This window comes from Lissotriton vulgaris, chromosome 7 (assembly GCF_964263255.1).
Source record: "Lissotriton vulgaris chromosome 7, aLisVul1.2, whole genome shotgun sequence".
Lineage (NCBI taxonomy): Eukaryota > Metazoa > Chordata > Amphibia > Caudata > Salamandridae > Lissotriton > Lissotriton vulgaris.
In genome coordinates, this window is record NC_141695.1 from 854,120,473 (window position 1) to 854,139,827 (window position 19,355).

Here is a 19,355-nt window from a genome sequence, read left to right on the forward strand (position 1 = left end):
TAACGTACTTTTGTGCTCTTTCTTTGCGTACCTTTTTTTTTTGAAAACCTTTATTTTGTAAAAAAGAAGTACAGTTACAGACCTACAACGACGGAGGCTGGTCAGAAGGGATCAATACCAATAGTGCAATAGTACACAGCTCATCAGCCGACAGCCCGAAGGCCCGGCAGCAATAACGCACGATATTATAGAAAGCTTGTGGCGATAGGAGGATAAATGAAAGGTTTGACATTTTATATTTTATAAATAAACAAAAAGAAAAACACACAAAAAAGGGTCGAGGCAAATACTATACACCAAAGTGACAGTCTCATACGGTAGGGGGAGCCGATTAAATAATGAGCAATGCAATAAGGGAGGAGAGATCCGGAATGGGGGAGGGGGGCCAAGAGCAAACCAGTAAGTCCTATACAACAGGAAGCAAATGACCTGAAACGCACAATTAAGGGGATTGAGGAATGCCTGAAGCTTCTATAAAAGGGGGAGTGCAAATCTCTCCTCGGTATGAATTCCATTGACCCCATATCCTGCCCCACTTTTTGGGCCTACCACGGGAGACGCGCCGGAATCGCGACCTCTTTGGGGGAGGATATCGCAGCCTGCCAGTCTTCATCTTCCAACTCCAGTACATCACCAGTCCAAGCCCCACGGAGCTGTACAAGGAGGTCCGAACGGTCATTAATGAGTTTTTTATAGATGAGAGATATAGTGCTATCAGGGACATACCTGTCAAGCACTCTATTTTCCAGGGGAGAGGACTCCAGAATAGTAGTTCCAGCTGGGAAAACAGACTCAAGTGCATGGCGGACCTGGAGATATCGGAAATATTCCCTATCACCCAATTTATACTCCCGTTTCAGTTCGTCAAAGGTCTTAACTCTGTCCTTGACCCAGAGATCGCACACTTTACTGATACCAATAAGCTCCCACCTGTCGAATCCCTTTGTCGTCCATAGGCTACCCAGTCTCTCCGCAGCATATAGGGGAGTTGCTCTAGTCAGCGTGTCCGTCCATCCCATAGCCGTAGTCGCACTACCCCATACTCGTACCGCCACCCCGGTGGGGCCCGTCAGATTCTTCCTGGCAGCTCTAGAATAGAGCGCCCTATTAAAGTCGCCCCCGGGTAACTGCCACCTATCCATCTCGAATGCGGGATTCGGAACAGGACCGTACATAGCATGGTTGACCGCACTCAGTTGGGATGCCCAGTAGTAGCGTTTGTTATCGGGCAATGCTATACCACCATCATACCAAGGCAAAGTCAATTTTGCCAATGCTATGTGAGGTTGCCCGCCCCATACCAGTTTCCTCTGGAGGCACTCAATTTCACGGAAATAGCTGGTGTTGAGGTGTTGATGTTGATGTTGAGGTATTTGTGTAGCGCGCTGTCGCTCCAAGGAGCATCCTGGTGCTGCGACGTCATTACTAGTAAATTGACAAGTTTTAACTGATTGTAGATGTTTTGTATAATCAGACAAGTGATTTGCAAACTGATTCGGCTAGGCCGTAGATCCATGTTTTAAGAGATTTTTTAAAGGTCTGTTCTGATGTAATTGTGCGAAGATGGGCGGGCAGTTTGTTCCAAGCTTTAGCTCCTAACACTGCCAAAGATTTTCCTCCCTTGGTGGCAAGTCTGAACTTGGGGACAGTCATCAAATTGGCAGTAGCTGACCTGAGTTCTCTAGTAGGGTGGTATCTGTGGAACTTGTTGGACAGATATTTTGGACCACGCTTGTGAAAAGCTCTAAAAGTGATCACAAGGATTTTGAACAATATACGCTTCTGAATAGGAAGCCAGTGCAACATGTCCAAGGCGGCCGATGCTGATGATTTTCTGGGCCACCTTAGAACCAGCCGCGCCGCCGAATTCTGTACCATCTGTAATTTATGCAGGGTGGATTTTGCCACCCCTGCATACAGGCTGTTACAGTAATCAATTCTTGATGTAACTAATGCAATTGCTACTGTGCGGCGGGCTGATAAAGGCAGGAAATCAAAAATAATTCGGAGACCTTTTATGATATTAAAACAAGAGGCAGCCACTTCTCTAGATTGTTGCTTGAAAGAGAGCATCTCATCAAATTTTATTCCCAGGTTTCGAGTTGCACTGATGGTGTTGGTGGGGCTTCCGCATCAGATGGCCAGCAGGTGTGTGGAGAGAAAAAGTTATTTTTCCCAAATGGTAAAATCTCTGTTTTAGCAGAGTTACATTTAAGATGGTTATCATGCATCCAGTTGGAAGTCGCGGTCAGACACTCTTTCAGAACCTGTTCTGCTTTATCTGTATTGTCGTCCAGATCCAGGACCAATTGAGTGTCGTCTGCGTATGCTGGCAGGCACCAAATCAATGGTATTTTGAATGGCATACAGGAATCGAGGGAGAGACATCATCTTGAAGAGGGCCGCTCTCCCCAAAGGGGACAACGGCAAGCCGCACCACGCCGCGACATCCGATCTGAGCCGGGCAAGCGGAGGCAGTAAATTCCGCTCGTAGCGTACTGCGGGGTCCAATGATATATAGATTCCTAGATACTTAAAACCGACGCTCGAGACGGGTACCGGGTAAATGCGGGGCAAAGGAGGCAATTTTCCCGTGAGAGGGTAGATACAGGACTTGGCCCAATTGATGACTAAACCGGAATTTTTCCCAAAGGAACACAAGACATAGAACAGGACTCCCAGGGACTTGCGGGGAGAGGTAAGGTACAACAAGATATCGTCCGCATATAACGATATACGGTCCTCGAAGTCAGGGGACCATCGAATACCCTTGAGCGAAGGTTCCCATCGGAGCCACGCGGCAAGGGGTTCAAGGGCAAGCGCAAAAAGAAGTGGCGACAAAGGGCATCCCTGCCTCGTGCCGCGTCCGAGAACAAAGGGTTCCGAGGCCGTGCCATTGACCACCACCTAGGCCAGAGGTTGCTCATATAGAAGCCTAACCCACCCAATGAAATTGGGGCCAAAGCCAAATTTGGCGAGGGCTGCCCACAGGTACGGCCATTCAACTGTGTCAAAGGCCATCGAGGCATCAAGTGAGACCAAGATGGCTGCTCACCAAGAGACCCCGCCCTTGCTAAGACGCCGTGAAGACGGCAAAGATTAAGCGCGGTATTTCGATAGGGGATGAATCCAGATTGGTCCGGGTGTACCAAGTCGCTAATCACCGTAATCAGCCGGTTAGCCAGCAACTTCGCTAAGATCTTGGGTTCCACATTAAGAAGCGAAATCGGCCGGTACGATGAACATTGTTCACGGGGTTTGCCATCATTATGGATGACCACAATGGACGCCAGTCTCTGGTCTCGGGGAAGAGAGCCGAGATCTCGCGATGCCAAAAACATCCTGCGAAGATGCGGCGCCATTTTATCAGGGTACAGCTCAACCGGGATGCCATTCTGGCCTGAGGCCTTCCCCGAGCGAATAGAGCGGATAGCGAGCGCTATTTCATCAGTGGAAAATTCCGCTTCCATAAGCTCTTTGTCCGAATCCGACAGGCTAGGCAACGCAATATCCCGAAGCAACAAATGCGATTTTTCCTCCGGCCTATCCGAGACCTTCTGAAAGTGCTGGGCAAAGACCTCAACTATCTCAACCGGGTCCACCACTCGCGTACCATCCACTTTTTCAGCAACAGGCACCACCTGATTCAATCTATCTCTTTTGTCCAACCAAGCAATCAACTTTCCCGCTTTATCCCCAACATCATACAAATGCCCCTGTTGCTCACGATTCATCGCCTTTGCCGCTTCAGTCACCAGAGCTCTATAGTCAGACTGTTTAAGGGCCAAAGCATGCATTCCCTCGGGTGTAGCCCCAGACTCCATCTGCTCCTCCAACCCGGTGATTTCGTTTTCCAGACTCACCACTTCCGCATTCTTACGCTTCCTCTCGCTAGCAATCAAGAACAGAGTCTGACCACGAATCACAGTCTTATAAGCCTCCCACAAGGAAATGGGGGAGGACACCGAACCCTCCTTCTCGGCAAAGTAATAATCCATACACTTAACCACCTCAGTTCTAATTTTAGGGTTGCGAAGGTGCCAGGGGTTAATCGGAGCGACCCGACCCCCGGCCCCAACTGTACATCAATAGTGAGCCAGAGTGGAGAGTGGTCCGAGATCCCCCTAGCTAAATGCCTAATTTCCCTTACAGAGACCATCTGCACCGCTGGTATAAGGATATAATCGAGCCTCGAGAGACTCCAATGAGCTCCCGAGTAGAAGGTATATTGGGACTGTCCGGAATGTAGTTGCCTCCAACAATCCGCTAGACCCAGAGCGTCCCAAAAATTGCCCAGCCATAGTTGCGATGTCGGGAGGATTCTGGGGGGGCTACGAACCTCCTCCCCACTGACCACCGAATTAAAGTCGCCACCCACAACCAACATGCCCTCAGGAAACCCCAGGACCACCCTGCCCAAATCAGAAAATGTGGTAGACTGTAGACCGGGTGGGACATACACAGACAAAATGGAGATCTTCTTCCCTTCTTATCGGCCCGTATTAGCCGCATAGCGGCCTCTATCATCCAACACAGTGCCATCTATCTCTAGGGGGAGGGAGTTCCTAACCAGGATGCCCGCCCCCCTCGAACCAGTGGTGAATCCAGAATGAGCCGCCAGGCGGTAGCCCGTTCTATTCAGTGCATGGCACATGTTTCCAATGAGATGCGTCTCCTGGAGTAAGACTATTTCCGGGGAGCAACGCTTCAAGTATTGTAGAACTATCCCCCGCTTTATCCTATCGCCCAGACCATTGACGTTCCAGCTCAACACCCTCAGCCCCCTACCCCCATCCCAGAAATAAACTCTTTGCCCCCCCGCCAAGAAACAGGCACAAAAGATATGATATGCACCAAAGCGCAGCCTCGACACAAACAAAAAATGAAAGACCCCCCCCCACCACCCCCCAAAGAACCCCGGGAACACACACCCCCACCCTGCACCCCTGCGGTAGACCAAAAAGCCACCCCAACTTGCAGTGTGCCTGTCGCCCCATAGAACTAACCTACAAGAAGGAGAGAAAAGCCCCCAGAGGAGGAAGAGTCCCGATTCCCCCCCACCCCCGGGTATTCACACCGTATATACAGAGCAGTCATTGAGCCACTGCCATAAGTCCATAAAGTTGGCTCGCCGGTACAGACTCACTACTCCTGCTCTTCCAGGCCACCTTCAGCGCCCCTCGATCTTTCAGGGCTCGTGTCGGCAGAGTGTCAAGCCAATCGCTAACCACCTCGGGGCGATCAAAAAAGAACGCACGATCCTCATATTCAATCCTCAGGCGAGCCGGAAAAAGCATGGCGTATTTCAGTCCCATGTCCCTGAGTCGCCTTTTAACCCCCGTGAAGCCCATGCGTTGTTTCTGCACCGCTTGTGTAAAGTCCGGGTAGAAGCTGATCGACGCATTTTCAAATTTGGTGGGACCATTGGTGTGCGATGCCTGAAGGATAGCGTCTCTGTCCCGGAAATTAAAAATCCTGGCTATTATGGGCCTCGGGCGGCTCCCAGTTTGGGCTTCCCGCCGGGGACTCTGTGGGCACGCTCCACCGTGAAAAAGTTACTGAGGCCCTGTGGTGCCAACTGATTCAGAACAAGGTCCTCCACCAAAAGATCTGTAGATAAGTCTGCGGAAGTCTCTGGAACACCTACAATGCGGACGTTGTTGCGTCTGGCCCAAAATCATCCAGCTGACCGGCAAACAAGTCATTAGACGTCCGGAGTTTGCGGACTTCGGTCTGGAGATCCGAGACATCCGTAGTAAGGCTTGCGGTCTTGATGTCCAGGGACTTAACCCGCTCATTGGTTTTCCCCAAGTCCGTCCTGATAAGGTTGACTTCGATTGCCACTGTGTCTATCTTAGCAGCCAGAGTTTCGTACTGCTTGCCCATAGATGTCTGAACACTTGCGATGGCGCCCATAACGTCCTTCAATGTCGGCTCCTCAGTTGCAGGAGAGACATCTCCAGTCTCCTCGAAGACCTTACTCGCTGCGCCTGGGGATCCTTTCGGGCGGGTAAAGCGAACTATGGTATGGGATTGGGCAACCCCCCTCGATATGTGCCTCTAGTTGCACGCTTCTCGGTATCCGCCTTGCCCGCCATGATGGGCGACGAGCTCTGACGGAACCTTTGGGATCTAGTCAGAATGGTTCCCTGCGCAGCAGACTTGGAGAGGCGAAGGGTCGAGGGTAGAGGACAAGCGTAGGGCTGGCAGCAAGAATTAGGTCAGCCGTGTCGACCGGCAGCAAATCGCCGTCAACAATGACCAAAAGCGAAACCGAAAGTACCACAGGGGCAGTGGACGTGTCGCATCAGCCGTTGTTGTTCAATTGCCACCTGGGTACCTCGGGGACTCAAGTCCGTGGTTGGTCTTCGGTGTAGGCCGCAAATTTCAAAGTGCAGTAAGTCCGGTTCTCGGCGGCCAAAATCGAATTTTGAAAAAGACTTTCGTGTCATCAGGGCATCAGCTAAAAGTGCCCGTCGTCCAAATCAGGATACGTTGCAGGATAGATGCGGGAGGCGGAAAGTGTCTCGGGAACCCTGTGCTCACGCGTCCATCTTGGATACGCGCGAAGATCCTCCCCCCTCTTTGCGTACTTTTAACGCACTTTACTTTACAATCTTTAAGCACTTTTGCATTTTGAGTACTTTTGCGCTCTTAAGTGTAATCTGGGTACCTTGAGGTTCTAGGTGAGGCGGAAGAGTCTTCAAACAAAGCCTTCGACTGAGATATTAAGTGAGTTTGAAGGCTTCAATTTAGCAAAGAAGACCTCTCAATAAGCTTACCTAGCTCAAACATCTTCTGGCCAGTACGCTGGGTTTCATTACGTTTGTGCCAGTACACATCAACCGGCAGTACTGAAACACTCAGCATTTAAACACGACATCGAAAGGAGACTGAAATATACACCCCTTCGTGTTCAAGAACCTGTGAATGGCTTATAGGTCTAGGAGAGCCCTGGAAAAAATGGGTATTATGATACTCACTAATAGATTGTAATCGGAGGATCAATTGTCAGAATAAAGACAAATCGAACACTATTACGGCATGTAAATACCCACGCGGTCGCCATCTTGGATAGGGAGAGTGCCGTGGGTCTGTCCTTAGCTAATGAAAAACGGGAAAAACAAGGGTGTTCACCCGTTCACCATTATTTTGGAGCCTAAATTATCAAAGTAAAGTTAAGAATTACGAAGGACCACAAGGGAGTCAATTGCTCTCGTGGTCGCCATTTTGAATTGGGAGAACACATATATCCTTCTATAGTGTTGCCATTTGGTCACAACTGTAATCACTCTAAAACACTAAGCAGTGAGGGAACCAAAACAGCACATGACATGCAATACAAACCTATTGGTACAGTTAATAAAACTTATAGGTAAAAGATGTTTTGGGATCCCAATATGGTATTGATGATGTAACATAAATTACCACCCCTGAAGGGAAAGAATACAGTACTTGATATATGATTTTAAATTAACAAACATATCATCGAACATTGTTGTACATATCACAATTCTGACATACAATATATTCAGACAAGAGAAAGAGAAAAATCTGTATCATGTCTTATTCGATGGAATACATATAAAACAAATTTAGCAGTATTGTAGAACAGTAAATCAATGAATCAAATGACCTCTATACCATCAATGACCCACCATCTTAAGCTATTTGGGTCATGCTTTGAGCATGACCCAAATAGCTTAAGATGGTGGGTCATTGAAAAAGTGAGAGCAAACCCTAGGGGAGGAGACCTCAGCAGCATTTTGAATAAAAGGGAGTGCAAGTGGATACATTCTTTGGATACTGTTCACAAAGGATTGAGGGCCAGATGTAGGTGGCCATTTACCGGCCGGTAACGGCCGATTTCGGCCGTTACCGACCGGTAAATGGGTTTTTGGGATGTAGGGGGCCAATTTTACCGATTCGGTAAATTTACCGAATCAGTATTTTTACCGATTCGGTAACTTCCAGATGTAGGTGGGACTCTTCTGAGTCCCAAAGGCCTTTCAGATTCGGTATTTTACCACCCAATCCAATTGGGTGGTAAAATACCGAATCCAGGTGTGCATGCACATCTGTGCATGCACACCTATGCCATGTGACAGACAGACATGCCCTTAGGGCATGTCTGTGTGCCACATGGCACTAATGCCTCTATTTGGGGTGCTAGAGGGTGTCAAAGTGACACCCCCTGCACCCTTGCTGGAATTGGTATTTACTGAATCGGTAAATACCGATTCGGTAATGCCCATTGATTCCTATGGGCTTCAATGCCCATAGGAATCAATGGGCTTTATCGAATCGGTATTTACAGAATCGGTAAATACCGAATCTTAACAATTCGGTATTTACCAATTCTGTAATACCTACGTCCCCCCCCCCCTCTATTTTACCACTTCTTAAATACCGAATCGGTAAAATACGGTATTTAAGAAGTGGTAAAATAAAATTACCTACATCTAGACCTGAATGAGATGGAGGCGATTAATAGACAGGTGTCCCTCTTGATGGTATAGAGGTCATTTGATTTATTGATTTACTGTTCTGCAATACTGCTAAATTTGTTTTATATGTATTCCATCGAATAAGACATGATACATATTTTTCTCTTTCTCTTGTCTGAATATATTGTATGTCAGAATTGTGATATGTACAACAATGTTCGATGATATGTTTGTTAATTTAAAATCATGTATAAAGTACTGTATTCTTTCCCTTCAGGGGTGGTAATTTATGTTACATCATCAATACCATATTGGGATCCCAAAACATCTTTTACCTATAAGTTTTATAACTTTACTTTGATAATTTATGCTCCAAAATAATGGTGAACGGGTGAACACCTTGTTTTTCCTGTTTTTCATTAGCTAAGGACAGACCCACGGCACTCTCCCTATCCAAGATGGCGACCGCTGGGGTATTTACATGCCGTAATAGTGTTCGATTTGTCTTTACTCTGACAATTGATCCTACGATTACAATCTATTTGTGAGTATCATAATACCCATTTTTTCCAGGGCTCTCCTGGATCTATAAGCCATTCACAGGTTCTTGAACACGAAAGGACGTATATTTCAGTCTCCTTTCGATGCCGTGTTTAAATTTTTAAGTACTGCCGGTTGATGAGTACTGGCACGAACTTAATGAAACCCAGCGTACGGACCAGAAGATGTTTGAGCTAGGTAAGCTTATTGAGAGGTCTCCTTTGCTAAAAATAGGAATCTAAAGGGCACCACATTTCCTAACAATTGATCCTTAACTTCCTTCATAGCGGTCCAACATTGATGGGACCACCGAGGCACAGTGCTTTATTGCACTCGTAGGCCGTCATCTTCTGATGAGAGAAGCCCCTTAAAATCTACGCTCCTTATTAAACAGGTAACGTAATTGTCCTTACTCCGGATTTAATATCCCGGTTGAACGATAAACTTGTTAATACATAAAAGGTTTTTATTGATTATCTTTAGGGATAATATCATCCACTAGAGAGAATTCCAAGTCGATCAATTCCCATGGGCATTATCACCTTGATGGAGGCAAGGTACTACCAATTCATTATTAAAATTCAGGTTACCTGGAGTGTGAATTCAGTATCAGGTTTTCAATAAAAACTTTATTGTTTTGTAGGAGGATACACCATTAATTGGAATAGGAAACACAATTATTTGAACCACCTCCTTCGTGAGGGTAAGCAATCAGCCCCTTTTTCCCGGGTTTTTTTTTAAAAAAAAGCTCAATCTTGGTTCTTAAATGCAACAGCTTATATAGATATATTTATTCTCTTTCCCTATAGGGTCATCTATAATTTATGGTTGCCCGTTGTTTTATAGTCCTGATGAAGACTCGCATGGCCCAGGCATAATTTACCGTCAGGCCCTAAGTCGAGTCGAAACGTCAACGCCTTTTTGATATTAAACCTGGACCCATATGTTTCCGCTTTATATTCATGTGCAACATCATTTATGACACATATGTGTGCTTCAAGGGTAATAACATTGTTGAACAATTGATTTAAGGCCAGGTTGTACAGCACAGATGATTGCTGATCCGTATTGTCTTGTATAAAGGGTCTATGAATTTTTATGTCACCAATATCTGCAATTCTTTTCTTCTTTTCATCACTCAACACTATTTAATTCACCCTTTTCTACTTGTGCACACTCCCTTCAGGGCAACCTTTATGACTCTTATGTATTGTCAGTCATTTACATTCTTAATCAGTGGCAATGAATTAATAAATTGCCTTGGAATTAATTGTTTGCTGTTGCTTTCTCTATATTGGTGCATTCATTGATTTAGAGTAGATTTTTATACTCAAAAATGTTTATTTGATAACTAAGCACTGGCTAATTGTGGTATTGATAAGAAATAGTCCACGGACCGTTGTTTTCTAATACTGTATGATACCCAGGTCCCGGACCATTTGGGTTACCCCATTCTATTAATGGTTCCCCAAATCAAAGGGGTCAAAAGTTACTAAGAAATGTGACTTGTGTTCTTCCGAAGTGCAGGGCTGTTAGCAGAGATTGACTGGTTACCTTTCTCACAGATGTATTTGTATATTACACTGGCATTAATGAGGCAAAATCTTTGCAGAGGCTGTTAGTATGTGTAAAAATGTCAAAATAATAAAAGTATCAGAAAATGTACCACATTACACTGCAGCCTTTTTTTTGCTGCATAATTTAATCAACACTGATACATAATTTTGTCCTCCATTGCTTCATGAGAGAGAGAGAGACTGTGAAGTCTGCAAACTTAGGGGCTCATTAGGATAGCGGATTTTCCGCATCCCCTGAGCCGGCGGAAGCCACCGCCAGCCCGGAGGATGCGGAAAATACGCTGCGGACCCACCAAAGACCCACCTCCACATTAGGATGGCTGGTGGGCCCTGGTTTCAGTCCGCTGCTTTTCCGCCGCGGTTGGCTTACAACCGCGGTGGAAAAGCTCTAATATGGTGGCGGTGTCTCTCAGACACCGCCAGCCATATTAGGATGGGTTTTAAAAAATGCTTTTCCGCAGCGGGTTTTCCGCCGTGGAAAAGCATGTGGAACTTCACTGCAGGGGCCCGTTGCGGGCCCCCTGGGTGAAGGGGGGGTGGGGGGTGCACATGGGGGGTACCTATGGTACCCCCCTGCATTTGTATGCAGAAATCGGCAGGCACCGCACGGTGCCTGCCGCTTTCTGCATACAAATGCAATGTATGCATTTTTACTATTGCAGCGGGTGGAGCTTGAAGCTGCACCCGCCGCAATGGTAAAAATAGAGGATGTGACCGCCAGGGTGGCGGTCACATCCTAAATTCACAGGAGGGAACTCCGCAGGCCATGCGGAGGTTTCCTCTTACTCTGGGGTCGCGGACGGACGCAAGTCCGTCCGCGATCCTAATGGGCCCCTTAGTTTGGTGTGCATGCAAATCCTGCATTGCCGATCTCTGGTAAATTGCACTACTATCACTGAAACAAGGCCAATAGAGGGACCAATGGGTGTGGAAGACTGGCCTCAAGGGTCCTGTGAACTCAGTGACAGAGTCACTGTTGCTCTAGGATGTGCTCCTTCGTACGCTTGCCCGCAAGATTGGAGGTGAACTTCAGGATGGATTGTGGTGGATAGGTCTTCATGTTTAACCCACACTTTCCACCGATAGGGTCCACCTGCTGGTGCTAAGACAGCAGGGCTTCCAAAGACTAGCAGGGCCTTCTAAGGTCTAGCATGAGAATGTTCTCCCTCAGGAGAATGGTCTGGTGGACTGGTCATGAAGGCTAAACCTGGTTCCCCAGTTTCAAATTCAGCAGCTCTGGCCATAGTGCCACATTCTCTCCCCCACTGAACACCATACTGCCTTACTGAGAGAAACTCACACTGCCTTCAGCTACAACACAATTGTGCCCCGCTATAAACACCTGGATACGACTCAATTCAAATTTTGCACTGAAAAAAGAATATTATGCTGCCTCCAAAAAATATAACATCCTGGAAAAAGCAAACACTCATAGGGAATGCAATATTAAGTAAAGCATATGAAATGTAAGCAGGAACAACATTGTTACTTTAACACTTTTACAATCATTATTTAGATATCATTGAGAGTTTTTGCCCTAATAGTTAAGGGCATGACTACAGGGCCCGGAAGGGACCCGTTTCAATGTCCATTTCTTATATCTTTACAAAACGTAAGCAGTATGGTTTAAAAAACCCACATTAATGAACAGAAAGCCGTGGTACACATTTTATGAACTAAAATAAGGAAATATTGCAGCACCAGGAATGGTGCACTTCCCCACCCAGGCAAAACAATGCTGTTCAAAGAAAGTCGAGAAAACAAAAGTAGTGCTTCACTGGCAAACCCTGTAAAGTGGCGCCAATGTGTTTGGGTGTGAAGAAAACCAATCTGGCTACTTCGCGACCACTCTGTCTTGCTTTATTTAGTTAGTAAGTTTTCGTATCTTTGAACCTTTTTTTCTCTCCGTCCTGAGCCTGCACTTTAAAATTGAAACATTTTAGAAAAAGACATTTCCAGCAAAAGTGTTTTTTTTTCTTCCCACATGGGAACAAATGAAGGAAAAGAGAGGAAAGAGGGTAAGAGCCATTTCTTGAAGTCAAGGTTATCACAGTGACGGCTGGTATTTTAAGGTGGTAGAGAGGAGGGTCAGGGACGAGGGTATGATTTTTTTTTTAAAATACACATTTACCTGTCTGCTGCTGATGCCTGCTGTTGCCACCACCTCCTCTCAGTCCTCTCCCCGCTTCCAGGGCAGGAAGCAGGAGGCACCGGGCTCCCAGCCTTCAGATAGCCAATCACAATGCTGCAATGCCATGGATCGGCACTCCGCCAGAGACTGGGAGGATGGGCATGTTCTCCATGCAAGCTGTAATGCAGCCATCATGTAGAACATGCAATAAAGCGCATGAATGGGGCTGGATAAACGTTCATGCACACTTTAGGGAGTGCAAACTAGACCTCTCCTCCCATGCTCTGTCAGCAGAGCAGCCCCGCCCCTTTCCACCCGCAAAGCTGCCGCAACATGGTAAGATAAAATGATAATAACTTAGAGCTATTTTCATTTTATTTTTCCTTTATGGACACTGCTAAAAAGCAGTGCAGCAACGCTTCTCAGCCTTAGTGGAGGAGCCGCCACTGGGTTTTCAGCAACTGAGGAGGAGGGAGGCAGCGAGGCAGAGACAGAAATCGAGGGAATAAGAGGACAAGGAAGAAAGAGAGAGGAGGGCAGGAGAAGTGGACACTGTCGTCTTCTCTGGGCAAGAAGTAAAAGACAGAGTCCTTTTCCTCTCTGGCCACGAACAGCCTTATCTCTAGGTCTTGGCTATTTCTGCTGTCCTGGGACACATTTTGAGAATAAAAAGTAGGGGAATGGATCCTATTGAATTTAAAAAGTAGGGGTAGGCCGGGCCTGCCGATCCTGCATACTTCGACCACTGGGATCACCTTTTTATGACTAATTTGAACATCTGCAGGACATCAAGGGGTTAACTCATCACTTGGCGCATTGCTTGATTCACCACAAAGTGAATAACAACAGTGCAGAGCAGAGAACTCAGCTTACCTTGTCATTCCAAAGTCTGAAACCTTCACCACATGTGTTTTTCCAACTAAACAGTTGCGAGCAGCCTGCAAAGACAGACACATAGAAGATGTAAGGAAGATAAGTCAATTAATGGATCAAACATAAAGGAATTCGAAGACGATGTTAGAGAACCATATCTTCCCTTTAATGCCCTGTATAACACCGAACGGACAGACTGTGCTATATTTCAAATCCTCATACATCTATTTAAGGGACCTTCGAAGACACACACATAAAAATGATAATTAAATTGAAAAGGTGAGGGGCTTACTAACAAGAAAAGAAAGGTCTGCCATTAGATTGTCAGATGATGCTTGGCCACAAACCAAACCAGGTAAAAGTTGTAACTGAAAAGAGAGAAAATGTCTTAACCTACTCAGACTGGCAAGTTAAGCGTCACTGTAGAATCTATTCAATTACTTTTAAAAACATCCTCGACTTTGTTAGATGAAATAAATATATAATACCAGTCAACATGCATCATGGTCTGTATGACTATGTATTCAATGTAAACTAAGAAATGCAAGAAACTCCTCTAAAAAGTATTAAACTCTGACTCAAAAGCAAAAAACAGAAAGCTCTGGTGGCCAAGTCAATTAGCGCAACAACTCTTGGGATATATATATATATATATATATATATATATATATATATATATATATATATATGTATATATATATATATATATGTATATATATATATATATATATGTATATATATATATATATATTCACATACATATATATATTCACATACATATATATATATTCACACACACACACATATATATATATATATAATTGTAGACAAAATAATATCTGAATATAACAATACAATGGCCATTATAATTTTAAATAGCTTTTAACATGTTTGATAGTTATTTATTATTTTAATGAGAGTAATTTTAAAATAGTTACATTCATAATTGATGTCCCAATGTGCTTTTTACAACTAGAGGAGGAAGTTATGCTACTTTATATCCCTAATCTACCTTATGACTTTAATTACTGTATTAATGAATCGGCAAACCATGGAAAATATATACAACTACTCAGTTAAACTGTAGTTACACCTCTTTTAGGATTGTGGAACATGGTCAAAAGTGAACGAGTATGGTATTGATCAGCATTAGAACAAGCTGTATAAGCATACAGAGTGACGCACAAGTCCATACTATCAAATTACATTAGCGAGATCAGTGTTCGTTTCTACAGAGAAACTCCTCGGACAAATTGAACTGATTTAGATTAATGATTGTTATGGGGCTTTAGGCAGTGAATAAGTACTAGATTGGGACAGAACTGGTCCCAGTCTGTCCTAAAGTAAACTTTTAGTTTGAATACATATAACATTGTTTTTAACTGCACATAGGCACTTTTCGTTTAACACTATATTTAAGGATAGCATTAAAGGTACTGGTCACACAAATGAACATGTTATAATGTTAGATACATCTGGGGATTTAACCCAGAATTGTTATTGTATCACCATTTATGGATAAGGGTGGGTATGACAGAGGAACCAGTGACTAATATGATTATCGGTGTTTATTTGCATACATCCAAAGCGTTATTTGCACAAATAGGCAATGGCAAATGAAGTGAGTTTCAGGTACCAACATTATCGTGATTTTATGCAATTTAGTGCAATATGAGATTTATATATTTTAGCACATATTTATATAATTGTAAATTTTGTGTGTATTTATTTATGTACTTATTTATAATCATTAATTGCAACTATGTACATAAGCATACAGTCCGAATAAGCTATGAATGTAGCCATACACTGGTTTTAACATAATCTGTCTTCCATTTTCATTCCACGTGACCTAAAGAATTGGTAGCACTTGCACTTTAAATTCTGTAGAAGCACTATGTCACGCTGTCATGTGATCAAGGCTCTGTGGAGCCGAAACGTTATGGCGGCAGCACTTTAATAAATAATCACCATCTACAATACCAGGTCCGTGTCTGTTCCTGTACGCTGGTTGGAATCAAGGATCAAGGCTCCAGTGTGTGAGAGACGGAGGGGTTGTATGTATATATATATATATATATATATATATATATATATATATATATATATATATATATATATATATATATATATATATATATAGAGAGAGATAGATAGATAGATAGAAATATACACACATATATGCACCAAACCCCTCCAATCACGAAAGGTAGAGGCCACACAGGGGATTTCTTCGGAAGCGTTTATTTAAAACAGCATATAGCATGATGCATTTTTGCTGCATTCAGCCTTCTTCGGATGCCGCCGTAGATCAAAGTGCTGCCCCACCTGCGTCCTTAAATAGTCCTGCACCCTCCCATTGGCGGGAGCTTCTGGCAATCCCCCATCACCTGACCAGCAATCCGCTTGAGTGCCGTAAATACTGCAACTCCCTGGTAACACCTTGCTGGAACAGAGGCTGCGAGGGAATGGACTTGTTGGTATCAGTCCAGATGGATACTTGCTGGGCAGGATTTAGACGCAGAGTGTCCGGTATTGGAAATGCCCTTGATGACAAAACAAACACTTCCTCAAGACCCCATTACATCCCAGCCTCAAAAATAAGTTTTCACCGGGCCATAAACAGGAAAGTCATGTATGTATCGAAGAGAAGCATTAAAACAACTAAATGACAGTTTGAGCTTTAGAAGGTTTATGAGGAAAGAATATGAGAGCAGAATAGTGGGATACCACACGCTCATTGACAAATGGCATCAAAAAGGCATGTTAGAAAAGGAGGAGTACGCCTTTCTCAAATGCAAACATCCACGTATGCCTACTTTTTATCACCTTCTGAAAATTCATAAGAATAAAACAAGCCCTCCCGGTCGTCCTATAGTTTTGTCTCTGGGCAGCCTAACTGAGAACATGTCAACATTTATAGATTTGTTTCTTTTTGACTGTGTGAGCCCACTGGTCTCATAGGTACAGGACACCAAAGACTTTTTTAGGCAGATTGAAGGTGTTGCCTGGGAGACAAACTTTGTGATGATGACACTTGATATCTCAAGTTTTTATACCAGCATTGCGCATAAAAAAGGTCTTGAGGCGGTGAACTACTTTTTGAATGGACGATCGCTGAATTTCATTGAGCACAATAGGATGTTGATGGAATTTGTCGATTTCTGTCAAAATAATAACATCTCTTGTTTCAGGATAAACTGTTTAGACCGATACGAGGTACCGCCATGGGCACCTGCTTCGCCCCCAGCTATGCAAATCTTTTTGTTGGATGGTGGGAGAAGTGGGTGGCCTGGGCCGATACCAATGATGAGTGGACCTGCAATGTCATTAGTTGTATCAGGTATATTGACGATCTTTTCATCATTTATAGAGTTACCGAAAAATCAGCAAGGGACTATTTAAGAGTGCTCAATGAAAATTATCTGAATCTCAAATTCACAGGTGAAATAAGAGAAACATCTGTAAACTTTCTAGATTTAACAGTATTTGCAGCAGACAACAGACTATGCACCACTTTGCATAGGAAGCAGACCGCTGGGATTTCTCTGTTGCATGCTAGCAGCTGTCACTTTGAGAAAACAAGCATACTATACGGTGAGCTTTTACATATAAAGAGAAATTGTACTAGGGATTGCGACTTTCAGACAGCAGCTGAAAAACGCATGCCGAGATTCATGACAAGAGAATATCATAGAGCTGTTCTGAGTAAAGCCAAGAGTAATGCCTATTAGACGCCCCATTGACTCCTGTATAGATTAGTGCGGTTTTGATTATTATTTCTGTATGTGATTATTTCACTTACTCCCCTTATATCACTATGCTCCATCATGTAGTCCACTCATCGTTAACTCAGGTTTTTATAAATGAGCTGTTGTGTGCACTATTTGTTTCAATGCCTATTATACTCCCCATGTTTGACTCATTTTTTGATTTGTTACCTTTCCCTATAATTGTAAAGCGCTCTGATATCCTTCGGGATCAAGTTCGCGCTATATAAAACTTTATAAATAAAAAATGAAAAAATAAATAAATAAGGTAGATACCAAATCTAGACTGCAGTTAGTTAATGACAATTCGAAAACCAAATCCAAGAGCACAACAAGTAGGGAGATAGCCCATAAGAATTTTAGAATGATTACGGACTACTCAAGTGATGCAAACAACATTAGAAATGTGTTACAAAGAAACTTGCACATTCTCAAGTCAGATTCAACGATAGGGGATGATTTACCTGAATCACCCCCAATGTCATTTAGGAGAACACGGCATTGAGAGACCATTTGGTACAGAGTCATTGCTCCACAGACAACAGACCTACCACCTTCGGAAGAGTGACAGGCTTCTTCCGCTGCAGTAAATACAAGGCGTGTAAGAACAGCCATAAAGTCTTGTCTTATGTTGTACCGGGTCTGGAGGCACCCGAGAAAATCAGGAGGTTCATAAATTATAACACTTGCCACACAGTGTACTGTTTGGAATGCCCATGTGACTTAAGATATATTGGTAGCACCATACATCCAACCAAGGTGCACATTTTGGAACATCTCAGAGTGATTGCCAACAAGGATGTAACATATCCAGTGGCAAGAAACTTTGAAAGTCACCATAGAAGCAACAGGGATCTTTTGAAATTCTTCTGCACGGACCCTATGCCCATAGACATAAGGGGAGGTGATAGACAACTGCAGCTCTGCAGACTAGTGTCAATATATATTATTGACACCCAAACAAAAATACCATGGGGGTAAACAGCAGGGAGGAAATGGCAATATATTTGTAAACTTAGAACTGTTATAAGTAGAGAATTTATTTCATGAGTATATGATATGATATTGAGAATCTGGTAAGGCATCATATGAAATAGCAAGAGGGGCTTCTATCATTGTAGATTGTAACACTAGCTGTGTATTGGAATTTTTGTGGGTGAACATTTGGCTATACCCATACAGGGTTCAATAGGAAAAATGGTATGTTCGCATCCACTGTTATCATGATGCCTTAGCAATTTGATCCCATTCAGGGTTGTATAATGTCACAACATTTATGCAGATCAGTTGCGGTATGATGTGGAGGTCTTGGAGCGTAAACTGACAAGGGTCGAAATGTACCTATACAAAGAGAAAGTAACATGAAGGGCATTATGATACTTATACACTGCCCATTCAGGGCGATAGAATTAACTTTGTCACATACTGGTGTTCCATTTATGATGTAATGTGAATTGAATTGCATGTTTTAAGATGGCCAAAATCATTGGACAGATGGATGTCTGGTGTGTGAAGTCCGCGGTTGATGTCAAATTAATGACCAATGAAATTTGTATTTATTGCTGCTGTTTCTTGGCGGGCACCATCATTGACAAAGGCAGCAGCCAAAACGTGTCTGAGTGTACTTGAATCCTAATTAAATACTGGGTAACTGCTCCCGTGAGTGCTGGTGGATTTCTATTGCGTAGCTGGGATATATATAAATATATATTCAGTGGAAAAAACCAAAGGTTACAAGGACGTTATAGTTAGGCTTAAATTTCATTTGTATAGGGGGCGTGGCCAGCAGTATGGTGGAGTAGGACGTGCCTCGGAACGGCTCCCGGCTTCCTGCACTAATCCGTCTTGAACCTGTCCTCCAAACTTCCAGAAACTCTCCCACCTGATATCGGAGCGCAAATACTGTCCCGGACGCTTGTTTTGCCGAAATTAGGGGGCCAGAAGAGTCCGTATTTGGAGCAAAACTGGGAACGCGAAAGGCTAGGCAGACCCACGACAAGATGGCGGCCGGGCACGC

At 44.0% G+C, this 19,355-nt stretch overlaps 1 protein-coding gene across 1 annotated transcript in view; it reads right to left on the reverse strand.

The window, feature by feature from the left end:
* Positions 1–19,355, reverse strand: part of ITK (IL2 inducible T cell kinase) — a 363,906-nt gene that overhangs the window by 36,923 nt on the left and 307,628 nt on the right. The window contains exon 14 of the mRNA XM_086931228.1: positions 13,569–13,633. Coding sequence (XP_086787354.1) covers positions 13,569–13,633 — 65 coding nt within the window. The remainder of the gene's footprint in view (positions 1–13,568; positions 13,634–19,355) is intronic.